The sequence below is a fragment of the Nelumbo lutea genome, chromosome 2 (genome assembly GCF_056320005.1).
Source record: "Nelumbo lutea isolate HS-2025 chromosome 2, American lotus-T2T, whole genome shotgun sequence".
Lineage (NCBI taxonomy): Eukaryota > Viridiplantae > Streptophyta > Magnoliopsida > Proteales > Nelumbonaceae > Nelumbo > Nelumbo lutea.
In genome coordinates, this window is record NC_142685.1 from 69,879,001 (window position 1) to 69,898,609 (window position 19,609).

General features: G+C 38.5%; 1 protein-coding gene and 1 long non-coding RNA gene across 5 annotated transcripts; both read right to left on the reverse strand.

Moving 5' to 3' along the window:
* Positions 1–1,249: 1,249 nt before the first annotated feature.
* On the reverse strand, positions 1,250–7,172 carry LOC148871420 (uncharacterized). Its single transcript, XR_016107751.1, has 3 exons — positions 7,010–7,172; positions 3,863–4,207; positions 1,250–3,793 (listed from the first exon to the last, which is right to left on the reverse strand). It is a non-coding gene; the product is annotated as an uncharacterized LOC148871420 (long non-coding RNA).
* Positions 7,173–9,525: 2,353 nt separating this feature from the next.
* Positions 9,526–19,354, reverse strand: LOC148871421 (E3 ubiquitin-protein ligase RHF2A-like). Of its 4 annotated transcripts, none has more exons than XM_088972307.1 (10): positions 19,184–19,351; positions 18,342–18,479; positions 18,179–18,225; positions 14,510–14,572; positions 14,310–14,418; positions 14,048–14,171; positions 13,780–13,972; positions 13,541–13,648; positions 13,017–13,385; positions 9,526–9,829 (listed from the first exon to the last, which is right to left on the reverse strand). In XM_088972307.1, the coding sequence occupies exons 2-9, from the start codon at positions 18,468–18,470 to the stop codon at positions 13,070–13,072; spliced, it is 1,089 nt and encodes a 362-aa protein (XP_088828433.1). In that variant the 5' UTR covers positions 18,471–18,479; positions 19,184–19,351; the 3' UTR covers positions 9,526–9,829; positions 13,017–13,069. The 4 variants fall into 4 exon arrangements, with proteins under 4 accessions (XP_088828433.1, XP_088828432.1, XP_088828431.1 ...); XM_088972306.1 differs by having other exon boundaries at positions 19,025–19,255; XM_088972305.1 differs by having other exon boundaries at positions 13,780–14,171; positions 19,184–19,354.
* Between the last annotated feature and the right edge of the window lie 255 nt (positions 19,355–19,609).

Sequence of the window (19,609 nt, forward strand, 5' to 3'; positions counted from 1 at the left end):
CAAATATGTAGAGTGCAAAATCTTATATTTTGTATTATTTTGTATCTATTTATATTTATACTCTTTCCAAACTGAGCCTAATGGAAAAAAATAGATAGAGCCCTAGTTAGCAGTGAGTGGAGGATTGGATATCCAATATATTTTTAGAAATTTTGCCTTTTTGGCTTTGGATCATACTCCCCTATTTCTTAATTTGGAATTGACCCAAAATTTTGATCTAAGCCTTTTAGGTTTGAGGCCATGTGGGCAGATAGACAAGACATGAAAGAACTAATTTAAAGAATTCGGAATACCCACATTATAGTGCCGGTCTCGAGGAATTTATTTTGTAAAGAAGAGAAACTTTTTAGCATAGGAGATTAAAAAATGGAACAAGTAGGTTTTTTGAAATATCCATTAAAAAAAGAGAGAATTACTAGAAAATCTAAAAGAAATGCAGAAGTTGATAAGAAAAAACCCATCAAATGGGGCTTTGGTCAATAGAGAGGTTGCCCTTAAAAATCAACTAAATAAAATCTTATTACAAGAAGAGGTGTCCAATTGGATCCAGTTAGATAGGTAATAAAAACAACAAATACTTCCATATTCTTAAAATGATTAGGAGAAATGCACACAAACCATTTAAACCAAGAAAGTAGAGGTGGATTCTAGCCGAGCCAAACCGAATACTTGGCTATTCGAGTACGACTCGTTGAAATTCAGTTCGAGCTTGACTACAAGCAAAGTTTTTTTTAAATAAAAATTATATATATAAAAACATTTTTTATTTTACATACAACAAAATAAAAATTATTTATTATATATATATATATATATATATTTATATATTTATATGTATATGTAGTATGTATGTATGTATGTATGTATGTATGTATGTATGTGTGTGTGTATATAATAAAAGACTATTTATTTATTATACTAGGCTCACGAACCTCACGAGCCAAGTTTCACTAGGCTCGAGCTCGACTCGAAACTTGGTTTAAACTGAGCTCGAATAGCTAGCTTGTGAGAAGCTCGACTTGTGGCTACCCCTACAAGAAAGGAAGATGGTAGTAAGGAAGTGAGGATTTAAAAAATTTGTTTTTCACAAAGTTCAAGGAAAATTCAAGCCTGAAGGACTTAGAAAACAATGATTGAGGTGATATGGTTTGTCAATCCATGCATTAACCCAGAGCAAAATGAAAATTTGGGAAAGGATGCTTCCTTAAAAGAAATTTGGAAAGTTATAAACTCAATGCAAGATCTCAAGTTCCCAAATCTGGACGGTCTTATTGTTTTATTCTTTAAAAAATATTGGGATATCATTGCAGAATTAGTGAAAAGGATGGTATGGGCTTTTTTCATTATGGAAAATGACAAGAGAAATAAATACAACATTTGTAGCCCTCATGAGAAATGTGGCCACCCTTTCACGGCTATGTTGACACCGTCACCCAAAATCGCGTGAAAGATGGAAGCGGACAAGAAGGAGTGTCCCATACAGACAAGGAAGCGAACTTTGCCGGGGAAGGGGGAACCCCCAAAGACCTTGACAGACAACCTCATCCCAGCAACCCTAGAAGCCCTATCTGACCCGAACATGGACATCCAACTATAAATAGGTACACCACGCTCAAAGTAAGGGATTTTTGGACTCAAAACTCAATCAAGCACCCTTCTTGCATTCACCTCAGTCTCGACTAACCCACATACCTCAGTTCATCATGACCAATCTCTTTACCACTCACTAACTTGAGTGTTAGAGTGCCTACCCGAGGAACAACTCCTCGGGCCTTTGATTCTTCCTGTGATCGTACACTTCGGTGCGTGGCTTCGTCTTTCCACCTCAGCCTCATCCAATTGGTAGGATTATCTGATTGCAGCCTTAGTTTGGTAAACCTATGATTGGACAACATCAGATTGGCATCGTCTATGGGAACTGTACAAAAAGCTGATTCCCTAATGGCGTCGTTCGACCGCTATGCAGGCCACTCTTCGTCTCAGGAATCTCTCTCATTCCGTACACCTCTACCTCGAAAACCTCAATCATAGGCTATGGTTGACCACGAAACCAAAAGCTTCCATGACCTTTGCCACCACATAGAAGACCTCATGTGGTGTGGATAACTCTGTGGGTTCATTGACATCAAAAAGCATAAACCCATAGAGGAGCCACACCATGCTGAGGCACCCCTAGCCTGAGCTCCTCCTATCGGGGTCATCGGCATCATCTCGGGTGGAATGACCTTCGAGGTAGAGAATAGCTAGGCATGGAGGACCCACATCGAGGAGCTGGAATGTAAAGAACTTAGAATAGCATTGTACAAACTGTTGACAAAAACTCGTGTTGAGCTCTAATTGCCATCGGATAACATTGTACAAACTCAAAATAAATAAAAGATTTTTCTTCAAAGTGTGAATGAGAAAATTCCTGCACATAGTCTAGCCAAAATCTAAACGGCTAGGGAACACCAATCCATTGCACACATGCGCCAGCCCAACCAAGCTCCAACGAACAAGGTTATTGACCCATTGCGGCACAACATACACCTCGTCAAAGGTCCGATTGACTTCAAACGACTGAGGCTTGACAATCACCACATGAGAGACCTGACCAACTATAAATGGTCGAGGCCAGGACAATCCCTACCACAACGGCAAGAGGACGACCATCAAACTCTGTGCACCCGGCCAACCGATAGACGAAACAGAGCTAGTCAAAGACCATGGCTAGCCTAGTCAAAGAGCATAAGGCTCTCCAAGACCAAGTGCCACTAAGCTTCCAATACCGTTGAGAGCTCGGAAGAACCTTGGCCAACATGAAACCAAGGCCACGAAGTCGAAGACCTCGGCAAGCTCAAGACCTCAGCTAGCATGATGCCAAGTTCGTGAAGTTGAAGACCTCGACCATCTAGTGCCAAGGCTAAGACCTTGGCCAACATGAGACCGAGGCCACGAAGCCGAGAACCTTGGCAATCCCAAGACCTCAACCAACATGAGACCAAGGCCGCGAAGTCGAAGACCTCGCCAAGCCCAAGACCTCAACCAACATAAGATCAAGGCCACGAAGCTGAGAACCTCAACATGCTCAAGACCTCGACCAACGCAAGACCAAGGCCATGAAGTTGAAGCCCCCAGCCACAGCGTCAAGTCCGAGACCTTGACTAGCCTGAGAACAAGTACAGGTGCATAGCCTATGGACCCTACCGACCAACCTAATTCTGTAAAGGAGCAACTTAGAAAAAGAAGAGAGAAGCGGGTACAATGATTATAAGCCCAACATACCGGGATAAATACAATGGCCCTAGAAAACGAGGGGGGAAGAGACAATACATCAATTTTCCACTAGGAGGTCCTCGACACGCTCTTGGGTGGTGGCAATGATAGCATCTTCATGAGTAGGCTTTTAGGTATCGAACAAGCCAAACTCTTGAACAACCCCAACTACCTCTAGGAACTGTCGCATCACCCGACGCTGACAAAGAGTGAATCTCTCTTGCCAAGAGTCGGTAGTGTAGTCATCTAGCTCATTCTGATGGGCCTACGAAGCTCTATACTTGGCAAAGCCCTCCTCCTTCACCTGAGCTATCTTTGCCTCGGCCTCATCAATCCCCTTCTTTCAACACATCCTGCACCTCCTTGAGATCATGGATGCGACCCTTCAGCTTGTGGACGGTCTCGCCCCTCTCCTCGATGCCCCGCTTCAGCTTGGCCAACTCCGTCTTTGATTGGGCGTTCTTGACCTCTTGTGACTCATAAAATTGCTGTAGCCTATGGAGAGGTGGTCGACAAGGCCGACAACTAAACAAACCGACTGTAGGGAACCGAATAGTTAGTACAAAAAAAAAGAAGAGAGACTAAGAACAAGTAAAGCAAAACTCACCGCCATGATTTGATGGAGAGCCACACTCTCCAAGAAGTTGCTGGTGTGGCTACTGGCTTCTTTGTTGCACATACAAACTGGCTGACCCTCAACTGAAGCATATCCCGGAGCATCCTCCCTAAGATGAAGACCGCTTGAGTGGAGTCGTGACCTCCTCAAAGTCGACCACTATGACCTCCTCTATCAACCTCGGCCTCTTCGCTTGTCAAGATGTGCACTCTGCCGAACGGCATTGGAGCTCTGTAACCTTGCATTAGGCGCCCAAGGTTCTAGCTGCCTGTGCCTTCATCGCAGTTGTGACTTGCATTTGCCAAGCTCTCTCCTTAACATCAACTATGTCTAAATCTGCACAAATCACTACAAAATTAGAACCAAGTAAAGACAAACTCATAAAAAAAAGAGACCACACAATCCAAGAATCGGACTGAGATTGTTCGGTTGAAGGGCACATCAGTCCAGCCAAGGTCAGCAATCGGGGTGATGTGTACTCCCTGATATGCACTCGCACTATCCTCCTTACAACAGTTACCTCTTCCTTCAATAGCTCATCTTGGGAAGGACTCTTATCCTTGTTTCCTCAGAACGGATAGGGTGAAGGAGAACAATCAACCTCCTCGACACTTCACGAAGAAGAAGCCCTCTTTCTAGTGTTTAATGGAAGAGGGAGCTCTGATGAGCACCTTGGTGTTCGGCCTAACCGATAGTTAGTAGCACCCTTACTTGTGATTCTTCAGGTGGAGGAAGTACCTAAACATCGATAGGGTAATCTCAATTTCCTAGAGACTGTAGTAGCCCAACCATGTAGCAAAATGCGTTCGGCATCAACTGAACATGGAGGACCCAATACCACCTCAGGATAACTACTACCCCGAGATCTAAAGGGAACCTAAGGCCTACGATCAGACTATATACGTAAACACAAATCTCCTCAAGACGGGACAAAGTGGCCTTCTCCCCAACCAAGACACCTCAGTTCATACTCCTTGGGAATGCAATACACTTCTCAGATTCGAGCCAAGTCAGCCAGAGGGCTTGCCCTTCTGGCTTCGCATCGACTTTAGCAACCTCATCAACACTAGTCTCCTAGGCACCAACCTCTCAGACCTCAGTGTTGCCCTTGTCATCAACCTTGGCCGTATTGATGTCGGTCTTTGGTACCCTAACCATGATTGCCTCGCGTCGAGGACTACCCTCACTCTCTTCCCCTGAAGTGTACCCAATAAAAAGGGAAGATAGGGAAGACACAGTGGAAGACATTTTATTAAAGAAAAATAAGAAGCTCGGGACACCTAAAATACCAAGCAAGGGACGTCAGCCAACTCCAAGGCATAGACTCTCTCCAAATGACAAAGTGAAATGGCTCACCTACACCCTTTTTATAAAGGCATCCAATGGTCTAGATCAAATCAGATCAATGGTTTAGGATCGCTGCCACACTTCGCTCACGCATGACCTCGGGAAGATGAAATGACGCATCTGCCAAACCGTATGAAAATGGTATGAACGTCAAACCACCTAGTCTGCCCACCAAACAGCCTAACCATGGACCAGCCGGCTTGCAAAGTGGAGTTCTTCAGCGAGGACTTTAGAACTCAATGTATTTGTATTTGTACTCTTTACTAGGTTCAATTTGAAAAAAGTACAAATACAAATATGTACAATATAAATACAGACTTAGAAATATAAAATATAAGGTTTTACACCGTACATATTTGTATTTCTCCTCTGTCCAAACTGAACTTTGAAAATATATCTTTTTGGGAAGCAAAAGCCAAAAATAAGATTTCTTGGGAGAAGTTTTAGCTCAAAAAGAGATATGCTAGAAAAATGAGCGAAATGGGTTATTGGTAATGGACATGCATATTTAATCTATGGAATGACACTTGGGTTGGCCATTCCTCTTTGAACACCCAATTTATGGGCCCCATTCAAAGTACTGATTTGAAAGTTAAAAAGACTTAGGTAATGTATGGCATCGGTGATGATTTCTTAAAAATCACTGCCATATTTAATTGGTCGATTTTGATAATTTTCAAGAAATCAGCCAAAAATTGATTATTGAAATCAGCCCTTTTCAAGGATTATCTTTTTTTGTGATTTCCTAATTTCTAATTGATTCTGATTTTTGGAGGATGACATGGCATCCAATATGGCATCAAATAATGGCTTTAATACAAAACAATTGGCCCTTAAAAATCAGTACCAAACATACTCAAGGCCGATTTATCAAAAATTGATTTACAATGGCATAAATGATACCAAACAACAAATTTTAATAATTTTTCAAAAATCACCGATTTCTGGATAATTGGCAAGGAAGAATGATCATCGATGCCACACATCACCTCTTAATGAAAGGAATTAGGCCTGATTGGAATGAAAACAAAGTGTGTGATATCCTCAATGAAGAATTATGGGCAAAAGTAAAAACTATCTTTATTCCTTCCGAGGGGAAAGATGATTGGCTAATATAGAGAAAATGCAAATTTTCAATCAAGAGCGGTGGGAGGAGATAGGAAAAAGTAGCCAGGATCAACTAGGGAAGACCAGGACTGTGTTGAGCTATGTTCTATGGTGGATTTTGAAGAACAAAATCGGGAAGATTTTTAAGGATAAAATCCTTCCCCCCCCCCCCTACCCCACACCCACACACACCATTATCATTGAAAAAACTTTATGGGAAGCTCACGAGTTTGAGGAAAGTTTTAGTTCAGTTTGGGAGGAGTACAAATACAAATATGTACAGTATAAATGTATATAAAATAAAATAATAAAAAATACAAGGATTTCCACTCTACATATTTGTATTTGTACTCCATCCAAACTGAGGTACAATTATAAATACATACGGTGTAAATACATATAAAATAATACAAAATGTAAGGTTTTGCACTGTACATGTTTACATTTGTACTTCTTCCAAACTGAAGCTTAGTAAAATTTTAAGTAAAGAAATGAACAAGATTTGGGTTTATTGGAACCCTTCAAACCAACATCAAAATAAATTTTGATGCTTCCTGTAAGGAGAATGGCTCGATAATCATTGGTTGTATTGCACGAGGTAATAAGGAAGTCTCATTTCGCGTTTAAGTAAACTGTTAGATTTCTGTTTTATTAACACTACTGGAGCATGGGTTATGAACTCACCTTGCATCATCGCGTTTGGCAAATAACAATATCGCAATTGAAGGTGATTCAAAGCTAGGCATTGATAGTCTGAAAGGGGCGGCTGAACCCTCATGGAGCATAGGAGTTGGTAGAAGAATACTTTTATATAGGAAGGGTACATGGGCTGAACATCCAGTATCCACGAATCTACAGACAAGTAAACTATGTTACCGATTGGTTGGGGAACGAAGGGAACATGTCAAATGTTGCTAATGCTTTGAGGACTTGTTTTAATTTCTTATATGTTTGTATGTAGCCTATTTTCCTGTATTGAAAGAGATCGATTTCAGTCAGTGCAAGACACGTTCGAACACCGCTGGAACAGCCTTTATAGCCTTGCATTGGGAACATCTCTGTACTTCTGTATTTTATTTCATGAGAAGATGATATTCCCAATGCAAGGCTATACAAGTTGTTGGAACAGGCCTTGGCTTCATATTGGAAAAATAAAGAACCCAACATAAATCCAATTGACTTTATTTAAATTTATCTGTTTTTCTGTATCTACATCTAATTTGAATTGATCTGTTGCAACCCTAAAGAAAATGCTTAACTCTAGGTCGCCCAAGCTGCATTCCTAATTTCGGTTGATCAATTTATCTTTCTTTTTGTAAAAAGGTTGATCAATTTATCTAAATGGATTGATTTCTAATGTAAAAGATGTTCAAATTTTGGTTATTACTTATATTACAAGGTTTTGCACTATTTTACACCTTTCCCAAGCTGAGCTAAAAGTACAAAGGAGATAAATCCATGAAAACCCAAGACAGTGAAAAGAAAGTGATCGACCATTCACCAAAAATCTAAACTATCAAGTGGTCTCTTAAGTAAATTAATGTCAACCATTCAAGTGATATACCAAGATTTCAACCAATTGGCATCCAAATGATTTACCAAATCAACTCAAAAGCCTAGGCTGATTAGAAGCATTGGGATATCAACCAACCTAAGGCATTGCTGCCAGTTATCTGCTTTGTCAAATCAATAAATGAATAATGAATCTCGACCATCTAAGGTCGCATCTGGAAATTTTGAACTTTGATCTAAAAAATAAACGGTTTTCAGAATAAATCTATGGTGCCATGAACCAAAAAAAACATGAACCAGTAACAAAGCGGGCATGTCATGATCGAATCTTTAATGGTAAGTACACCTTGTAAAACATGAACCGATAAAAAGTGAAATAAACCAGATGGCAACATGATTGCTTGAAATTTTGATTTAACACGCAACAAATGTTTGAAATGCACCATTTTGGACTCTAGCTCTAAATTATGAACAGTGAAAAATTGATGTTTATTCATGTTAGTTTACTTGTTTTAGGGTTAGGTTAAGGTTGACCTCAACCCGACTTAGATGCAGGTTCTTGAGTCCAACTATTATAGGGTTGAGGTCCAACCCCAACCCAACACTAGTTCTAATAATTAGGAATCTTGATAATTCATGGTATTTTACTTGCTTATTGCTAATATATAATAGAAAATTTTGATCCCTGTTCATGTTACATGACAAATCTAGACCCAACCTGTACTGCCCTCAACTGTGAGAAGGGTTGGGTGAAAGACGGTTTTAGGGTTTGGATTCCAAAAATCTAACCTTCTAGGGTTTTGGGGTAGGTATAGGTTGGGAGACCTAGAGAGCAGCTAAGATTTAGATTTTATAATACCTGTTGATATAACTAAAACAAACTAGAAGTCAACATGAGTTGCAATTAATCAGGCCACGCGGCAGTCCCAAGTATGAGTTCACATCTGCGCCTGCACCCCCACAAGGGGTGCCCCACAGCGCAACCCCACTGCATATTGGGAACATCTCTCGATGATAATATCAGAGCCAATGATGTCATCATCGGGAGATGTTCCCAATACAAGGCGGGGATGAGCTGTTGGACGTTGTGGGGCGCCCCACAGATCTGAACTCCCCAAGTATCGAATACTTGTGATTTGAAAAACTTTGAGTACTGATTATAATGGTTGGTTATGGGTTTATGTGTATCAATTGTTTATCATTTTGAAATGGATTAGTGAGTTTAGAAATTGTAATGATTGAGCATGGTTTAAAATGGTTAGGTACAGGCATGTGACAGTTTGTACTAGTATTGGTTTCTAAAAAGTATGGATTTGCAGTGGGGTTTGTAAAAGCTGAGTACAAGTGTAAAAAAGTTCAAATGGCTTACAGCAGTTGGATATTAGTTTGTAATAACCGAGTATTGAAAAGGACATCATACATACCAATATGTGGTGGATACTGTAAAATTTTTGCCGAAACCCATGATTTCTATCATGCCATGTATCAGTATCACTAAAACACAATACGTATTCAGATCGTATCATTACTTTAGACCTTGGTTTTTCGACTTTTTCCCAATCAAGGGCCCTGTTTGTGTAAATATGCCACTACTTTCCATGTCCCAAGGATACCTAGTTTCTGCAATGGAATATATTTACACAACAAGAATTATGGCTCATAAAAATTGAATGGAGTCATTCAATCAGTAGACATTCAAAACAGGTTTGAATTCCTTTTACTTCTCTGATTAAGCAATGTTCAACCGTCCATGAGGCATAATTAGTAAAACATATTTAAGAGTAAGTTTGATGTATAGACAAATTTACAAGTAAATATGTATTTATAGTCCAAGTGGGGAGATTTTTCTTTTCCTACTATTTTTATTTCAGAATCATACCACAGTAGTAAATGCTCTTTAAATATCGATACATTACCCACTGGCCTAAAGGATATGATCATATGAAAGTGCATCATGTCCTCAGCATCCCATGTCTGGATAAGTCAGACCACCTAAGAAATACAAAAGGAAACTCAGTTCATAGGGTGGAAATCCGAGTTTTTGCATGAAATAAGAGAACAATAAAATTGAATCAAGACAATCCACAATTGGTTAACTTGATTAGACCTACATAGCTAAAAATAAACCATAAATCAGAGAAAACCTTGTTAACTCAAGGATCCCATGAATTTGTGGTGATATGGCCAAAGATGCATGACTCCAAATTTTATGCTAATGCAATGTTTGCCTTTGTACCCACATAACAAATTCTCATGTATTTGGTCAAGTTCTGTAAAGTCTTTCATGAAAAAAGAAATCAATATTTGCACATTAATTCATAATCAGGGAGAGATTGTGGAGGATGTTACCCAAAGAATTAGAGCAAGATGGACAAAAGGGAGGGGTACATCAGAATTTTCATGTGATGGGCAAATACCACTTTGATTAAAAAATAAAATTCTATAAAACAGTTGTAAGGCCAACAATGCAGTATGGAGCAGAGTATTGAGCAGTTAAAAAACATGTCCAGAAAATGAATGTGGCAGAAATGCAAATGCTAAGATAGATGAGTGGGAAAACTAGAAAGTATAAGATTAGGAATGAAGCTATTCAAAGAAACCTAGGAGTAGCTCCAACTGATGATAAAATGAGAGAGAGTAGGCTAAGATGGTTTGGGCATGTGCATAGAAGACCACCAACTGTGGCAATTAGAAGAAGTGATGTTACACATTGAAGAGGCTAGAAGAGTTCAGAGTAGACCAAAAAGAACATGGATAGTAGTAAAAAATTATTTAAGCACTAATAATTAAACAGAATATGGCATTGAATAGAATGGAATTGCAATTAAACAGAATTCATGTAGTGAACCCCACAGAGTTGGGATAAGGCATGGATGATGATGCTGAAATCAATATTTGCATGTAATACCGTTTGCATGAATAAAATAACCTACGTGGTGATATTCTCTTTAACTGAAAATTAGTATTCTCAAGGCCCACTTCTAAAATCAATGGAAGACAAAGTCCTTGAAAAAGTGCCAAATAACAACCACATAAACCTATAATAATCTCGTGCATTCCTTTTACAGTTTCTTGCTTCTGACACAGACAAATCTGGCTAATTCTTATTTGCAGAAAAGAACTAATGCACCTAGGCTATGATTGACCAAGTTTCCATTTCCATGGGTAACGACATGAAATTTTACCGGAATCGACATATTCCCTAGCGATCACTACCAGCACTATGTGGAGTACAAGAGATAGCATTGTAACATAAGTTGGTGATAATTTTTCTTTTTTAATAAATATAAGTTGGTAATAGTATTATAGATATGTGGAAAAACAATGTTATTGCCCGCCTTACGTGATTAATAATTAGAGCTAGCTCAATATTCATTTCAAGCATGAAGTTTAATATTGGTTTTTCTTAGTGTAATAGATTGTTTGCCTGATCTATTACAACCATTTACATTTTCTGTGAAGTTTAAGTTTTGCTTTAACTCATCATATCATGAAGTATTGAATCTTTATAGGGAAACTTCTGAACATATTCTCGTCTATAATCTTAGTTTTTCAGCTTTCTTTAGTGACTTGGAACAAGATAATAATTTAAATTTTATCATTTCATAAAATACCGTTGTATATTTTGCATATTTTACAATCTTTCCACCATGTCTATAATTTTTAAAATATTTCCATAGGATATTTCCAACATGTTTCTTATATTTGGACAGCTGGTATTTCCACCGACACCAACATTTTAAACCATACCATAAAAGGACCATTACCAAATGATGGTCTTAGCTATGTATGGTCTTGGGAGAGGTGAATTGGATATAGACCTAACCTTTGGCATGTTTTGCACAAAGTGGCAGCCCTCAAACTCAAAAATATTTACATTTGGAGATAACAAAATATCTCTGACCTCTTATAAATAATGAGCCAACCTCCAGGGGCTTTCTGCCGTCTCCCCTAACCACTTTATAGTATTATGTCAAGTGCTAACCCAAGCCCTGTGAATTCCAAACCAAACTTGGATTGAAGGTTGATAAGGGCTTCAAGAAAAAGATAAGGCAAGTTTGCAAGCCTCTAGATAATATGGCATTATGGCTGATACTCTTTTATTATTTGGGCCAAAAGTATGGTTTTTATGGCTTACACTGTAATGAAATATCCATGTGTTTTGAAGCCTAAGACACTGATCATGACAATGCTGTATGGTCGCCTTTTAGCTAAGGCAATGCAGTGGGCTGCTACTTTCTAGTCCCTAATTGTTGACTTAAATACAACTTAATGATTTCCAATATAGTAAAGAAAGAAGCAATGGCTTGGTGTATCTCCAGACATTCCATGTCAGACTCTAATGTATTCACTTATTATCCAGTCACTATCAAAATGTTCAATCCCCAGTGGATATGAAACTAATAGAAGGGTTTTGTTCCCTTGTTGGGAGAGAGAAGGGGTGCAAATGTTTTTGCACTCATATCCAATACCAGGTACATGTGTTTGGGTCAGATACTGGTACTGGGTATTGGGCCTGGAAACCCACATTGTAAGAATTCATACCGAAAAAAAGACATAACCCAGTGTTGGTTCTTAGCTATCTGAGGTCTTGGGAGAGAGAGGCAGGATATGTATCTAACCTCTAGAACTTTTTACACCAAGTGACAATTCTCTAAGTCCAAGAAAAAGAACCTGCATTCTCATGCTTGCTAACCCAAGGTTTCATTATTGCACCAAGCAATGGCCCCTGAAGTAAGAATTCATACAATTACAGGAATCCATGAATTCCAGTCACCTAAATTAATCACTATTGACAGGCAAGGAAGGTGAGGATTTCCCAAAACTAGGTCTGAAGAATACAAAGACCGAGTTCACATCCACTATGAAAATGATGGTCACGGGGGAGGTGTGGAAGAAGAAAAAAGGAGGACCAAAGGAAGAAAGGAAATCAAAGAAACAAAAAAAAAGGCAGAAAGCAAGAAAAACTAGGCAAATATAGCAATTATAAAGATATGTGACAAAACCATACACCAAAATAAAGAAGGAAAACAATCATGTGATAAAAACAAGTGTCATTGCTTAAGTTAAGAAAACTGAATATCTGATTTATATAAAATTCATATTTAAAACAAAAGTATCCAAACATGCAGAGATTTAATATACTGTCAAGTGCCAATGCACTGAAATCAAGACTCACCTTCAAGATGGAGTACCGAGGACACATCCCTTGTTGAAATGATGTAGAACAACTTAATTTGAACCTGAACTTGCAGCACAAGAAGCTGGTGTATTGCTGTCAATCAAAGGACCACTGCCATGAGTGGTCTCTGCAGTACTCTGGTTACAAGGCTCTGTTACTGATGAACCCTCAAAGTTATTTGCTACAGAATCTGTGGTGGATCTACTGTTTTCTCTGGTCTCCAGGTGTTCCATCATATGTGATACACTAGCAATTCCTGCATTTACTTCTCTCCTGACTTCAGAACTAAGATCTGCCATTGATGTGCTCCGAGAAAACAACCTCTCCTTCCAACCTCTTGTGCTCTTTGAAATGGACTCTTTGTATCTTAAATAAAGATTCAACCAGAAATCAAATAGGAACCACTAAAGTAAACATATTAAATAATGAGAATAAGATTCTTTTTCGGTAGATGGAATAGGATACTTTCTATAAAGGGGTGTTTTCCCTCGAGAAGATTATGTGCTTCTTTAGGATTTTACCTCATTGACATTGCACTGAATCGAGATTTTAGAGATTCTGAAAATGATTGGAATTCTGAAGGCCCTGCTCTGTCTTGATTTACTGGAGGAGATTGACTAGCAGAACCCCTACAGGAAAATGATCAACATAACAATGCTTCAGATATTTTTTCACAAGTATGCTTTAGATACTAAAGAAATGTAAAGATTTGATCAAGCAAGACAAGCAATATGAGAATCAAGTTGAGAATGATGCATACCGATTGTTGAAGGACAGTCCAGATCGACTGGATCCAAGAGCAGTAGATCGAGATGCTGAGGCAGGAACTTGTCCAGTTTGGGCAGAAGATAATTCCGGGGCTTGATTGGATGGTTGTTCTCCGACAGCTGTAAGAGGAGCAGGACTGGAAGCAGTAATTGCAGGAGCCAGTTCATTTTCCCCTCCCCTCTGAGCTAAAGAAGAAGAAACAGGACCATCAGCTGCATTGGAATGAGTAGAGAACACCAAGAACTGTGGACGACCTTGACCTGCTGCCCTACTGCGCTGTCCTTCCCTTCGGGCAATATGGTGTGCTCTCCCCATTGCAGCAGCAGCAGCCAAATGCTGGATTATACGTTCTTCAAGTTCAGCATCATTAGAACCTACTGGTAACTGCAACCAGGTAGCAAATAGAAAATTGGACCAAATAAATAGGACAAGTCCTGATGTACATGGTATACAATTTCTTGGTTTTATTGATTAAAAAGAAAAGAAAACCATAACTCCAACTAGCATAGATGAAGCACAGACATGTTGTAATTCAAAATCCCCTAGGGTGGGATGATGAAATATTGTGGCATTTCGTGATGGGTTAAAACGAAATTTCCTCTCCCGTTCTACTGCCTCAAGCAGTTCTTGGCTGCAAACCAAACACGGTAAATTGTTACCATCAAAATCACTACTTGTGAGATAATTAAATAAGAAAAAAGCATTGAACAGACAAGATGAACCTGGTTGGATCCTTCAGACTGATGGATTGCCAACACATAGGACACTGTGAACTTCTCTGACACCTATAACAAGGAAGAGAGACTTGAAATTATTTTATTTTCTTCCCTTTTCTTTCCAATCAGAAAATTTGCATGGATTAAACAGATGAAGCCCTAATATTTAATACCTTCCAGAATTTTTTTGATGAATTAATATCTTCCAGACTCCATAGCCCATTTTTCTGGTTTGACACTTTTGCATTCTCCTTTTTCTTTCTATTCTCATTTTGAATATAACATCTAGCAGGCATTTAATCCTATCATTTCTTATGAAAATCTCTAAACATTGAACATGACATTGTTATATTTATGCTTATGCCCTTGTCCACAGGTACATGTTAAAATTAAAGAAAAGCCCCAGTGCCCAATCCATCCCAATAAAATGACAATTATTATATGAATTCTACATTACTAAAATATACTAGTTAACCCACATCCCATGTTCTAAGGCTTCAAAATCAGATATTCCCATGCATAAGTCAACTAGTACACCAACATAACTGGAACAATAATTCAAATTTCATTCCTTATTATTAAAAGATCCTAAATTTTCATTAATCAAACAACATAAGATACAATCATGACCTCTTTGCCTACCATTCAATTAAAGACTGCAAGTGGAGATCTACCCCGTCTATCCTTTCCCTAGCAAGTAGCAAGCTGATCTGCTCTTCTAACCCATCTAAATGAAATCATTAGACTCTCCTCCATCCCCCACTCTATCCTATCACCACTTGTTAATCCCCTTCTATTGCCACTGTATTCAGTCTCAAAGAGAAGAATAACCTCAGTCCTTTAAGGAAGATAAGAGTCCTTCCCATATATTGAGCTTCCCTCTCATATAAGACCAGAGTACATCAGTATGATTGCTCCATTATGGTTTCTGACCACACCCCCCAACATTTCAAATTTTCATTTTGGATCAACATCAATAAACTTCCCTCCTATGTGGATTTACAAAATTTTTTAAACAAAGTAAAATAAAAGTTGAATGACAGGACAACACCATTGCCCAGTTTGAGAATTCATGGAAGTTACATATGTAAACTGTAAATCACCTCAAGAAGTTGAAGATAGCTCGTATATTGAAAGAGGCAACCAATTAGATCAACAAATTTCAACCCACACATGTTAATAGAACCAGGCAACCAGAACCTAAGAAAGCTTTCTTTCTTTTCTATCTTAAAATAAAATCATTACAATCACTTATCTCTATGTATTTATTGATAGAGGAACAGGAAAGAAGTGTTGTATGATTAACTGGCCAGTTTCTTTCTATAGCATATTTAGTCTATTAGGATCCATTTATCCAAAGATTGATCAAGGTATCAACATGAAATGTGACTCTTCTGAGATTTTGCATTCATTAGGATAATTATGAGGGTATAAACTACAAAGTAACAGTCACCAAGAATAGAAGAGGAAAACCCAGATTACTCCTTTCAAAGAGAGAAATTTAAAATTTCCAGCAAGTAAATAGAATTCCGTGAACATATAATTGATATCAAATATAGGAAGAAGATTTTCCCTGGTTTTTTAAGAGAAACAGGTAAGAAGTAGAAAGACATTCAAGTTTCAATTAACTACATACTTGACCTCTCCAAAGGTGTAAGAAAGAAAATGGGTAGAACTTCTAAGAAAGAATCATAATTTCATCATGTATCAGGGTGAATTGAGCATATCCTATCGTTCCAGCAGCACCCCGATATGCTTAAATTACAATATATTTTGGTTCTGGGTAATTTCAGGGGGTGTTCAGGCCTAAGACTGACACCCTGTAGACTTTTGAAATCAAAAAAAAAAAAAAAAGGCTTGTGTGCTTTAGAAACACCTGCTACGCAAGGTTCATGCGTATCAAGTCAGACAGGAAAATAACAACTAAAGTTGGACAAGGGAAACACCAAAAAATTTGAAGGGGGGGGGGGGGGGGTGGGGGAGTTAAAGCATCCAAGAAATGACTATTGACTTATAACTTGACATCAACAACTCTGCCTTAATCCCAACCATTTGGGGTCAGCCATAAAAATCCTGCCCACCAGAGTCATGTTTTATGTCAAATTACAAGTCTTTAAATTACTTTTTACCACTTCAGACCACATTTTCTTGGGTCTCCCCCCTTGCTCTTTTAGAACCTACTTGCACAAATACACTCCTCACTGGTGCATGGTTGTCATGTGCTAGGGAGTAAGGCTAGGCTGGGCAACAGGAGAGTGCTTTGTCACATAGATGACTAGGCGCCTATCTAGACATTACTTAGGCAATGATTTTTGTATAAAACTCCTGGTTGGTTTAGCTTCTTTTATGGGTAGTTTGTTCCCCGGTTAAATTACACGCACTCTTTGTTTTAGTTCAAAAAAGATACAAAAAAGAACATCTATGTGCTTGTGTATGTGATGAATCAAAGAATGGAGTAAAAATATGTGTGTTCAATCCCTTTAAGTCATTCATATTCTGCAACTTCCTCATCATGATAAACCCAGCTGATCCCAGAAACAGGCAAGTAATCCACCTCTGATCCACAAACACCAAGAAATTAGGATGCCCCATCCACATATTCTCAAACCTAAGCAGCTTTGGCCCCTTCAACCTTGTAACATCCCACAGAAAAACAGGATTGTGATCCGAAACTGAAAACACTAATGCCACTTACATCAGCCCCTCAAACATCATCTCCCATTTTCTATTAAGAAAAATCAATCCAGCCTCCAATAAAATAGGAGAAACATGCCCATTTGACCACGAAAATTTAGAGCCTACCAGCCCAAATCTTCCAACTCATTTCTTCTTATGAGATCCCAAAATTCCTCATTGCTCCAGACATTCTCCTATCCCACCCTCTTTTTATCTCCTCTACTCTCCATACCACTTTGAAGCCCCACCTGCCAGTCATGGCTTGAACCCCTGCACCATGAAACCCCTCCAAATTTTCCAACAACTGATCCCACTCCCTATCCGCATTCAACCTAAATACATGTGAAATCAACATCCTTCTTTGAAATCACATGTTCTACCACCACAGTAATTGAAAACCTTACTTTAGAAAAGCCATGTTTTACCTTCAGCCCATCTTTAGTTATTTTAATAAAAGCCATATCATTAGCAAACAATAAATACATCAAGAGATGCAGGCTAACTGCTAACCCTTATGTAAACCCATTTTGATTGTAAATCTATTGTCTACCCTTCCTGAGTTCTTAAGCCAGTTATTGTCCCCTTATATATATCCCTAATGATATCAATATACCTACTGACTTGATAGAGAGGGAAATTTCTGAGTATACATCAAGAGAATTAGAAAATTAATAATTTTCTGTTTAAACAAGTGCGGAGCAGTCCCATTTTCATTCCATTCTTGTTTGATGGAGCAATGAACAGTTTCATCAACCTGAACCGTAAGGAAAAAAATACAACCTTACTACGATAAAAAAAACATTACAGGTAGAACCAACATATTCAACCACAAAAACATGGCAATCAAATGCTAGAAAGATATCAAACATAAGCGGCACGTCAAATGAAGAGGAGTTTAACTAATCCATAGTCCAATGTTCCTGAAATATCCTATCAATCACATGAAAGCATTGGGGGAGGGAGTATATAATCTGCTTCAAATAAACAATCAGAGTATACCACTCAAGAATGCATTGAAGATGAAACTCATGCTTGCAATTAGTGACCTGCACAAAAAAAAAAAAAAAAGAAAAATTGGTCTTCATAATAAACAAATCCCAACAGGCAACACAAGGAGGAAAAGAAAAGGGTATAAATAAAAAGGGATAATCAAATTTCTTACAGTTGAAGGATCGCTGTCACAGAACGCCTCAAGGCATATACTGCAAGCGTCATCACAAGCGTCCTGTATTCCCCCTTCCACAAAAGCAGCAGCCGATGTCAGACTCTCTATCTTCTTACTCTCATCCATCGCTGAAACCTAAGAAAACCCAAAACCCAATAGAGAAAAATCAAATTTGATCACACAGTTGAAACATGGGCATCCTCCATAAATTCAATAGAGAAAAATCAACTAAAAAACGCGTAAAACTAGAAATTTTACTGAAATTTATCACCAAATTCAACAAGGAGCACCCCTTCAAATAAAATTTTGCCAAAATTCAATCGTCAAAATCAGAGTCAACTCATTACAGAAAACCCCGGCAACCAAAACGAGATGGGGAAAAGAAAAGAAAAAAGGAAAAAAAAAAAAAAAAACACAGAAAAGAAGGATAATATCAGAAACACTCAGAAGGCAAGAAGATTAAAGATTACAAAAAGAGGTAAGAAATGAGGGCAAATGGAACTCCTGACGAGCAAAACCGCAGCAAAGATAACCAAAACATAAAAAGCCATCAAAACTAGAAAACTAGGTCCGGGTGACGAGGGAACTGAAAGCTAGACGGATCTCAATTTGAGAAAAATTGTATAAAGAAAAATCAGGAAAAATAAAATATTTAAGAAAGAAAAGAATTGGGGTTTTACCTCCATTGGAACTGGTCCCGAATTGGGGGAAGGGGGGTTGAGGATTCGAGAAATCACCCTTGAATTTCAAGACCGAGCTCGAATTTCAGAGAGAGATCGCTCGAGATCCATCACCCAGAGAGAGGAGGAAGAGGAAGTCAGATAGAAAAAGGAGATTACCTAGATTTTAGAGGGTAACGAGAGACCGAGAAAGATGAAGCAGAGATGGAGACTCGTCCGTCCCTTGGCCTCTTCTAAAAATAAAAAGCAGCTAAGTTGGAAAAACAAACCAATGCTCCTTATTCTTCTTCTACTTCAAGATCTCTCTCTCTCTCTCTCTCTCTCTCTCTCTCTCTCTCTCTCTCTCTCTCTAACAAAACAAATCCGGGTCTACTCTCCATGTTAACCCATATTTTATGTGGGCCCTCTCCCTCTCTCGTTATTAATATGACAATAATATCTGATTAGATGATCCTTACCAAAATAAAACCGGGTCTAGTCTCCATGTTGACCCATATTTTTTGGGTCTTGTATTAGTTTTTTTGGGCTTCCTCTCTTATCATCACATAATCAAGTTTTATCATTATTATAATTTCGTGTTAATAC

Excerpts from the sequence above, each read along its gene's own strand:
- LOC148871421 (XM_088972304.1), bottom strand. Across the intron at positions 14,573-18,178 it reads CTTCAATGCATTCTTGAGTG|GTGTCAGAGAAGTTCACAGT; the intron begins GTATACTCTGAT and ends TCCTTGTTATAG. Across the intron at positions 14,419-14,509 it reads AGTCTGAAGGATCCAACCAG|CCAAGAACTGCTTGAGGCAG; the intron begins GTTCATCTTGTC and ends TTTGGTTTGCAG.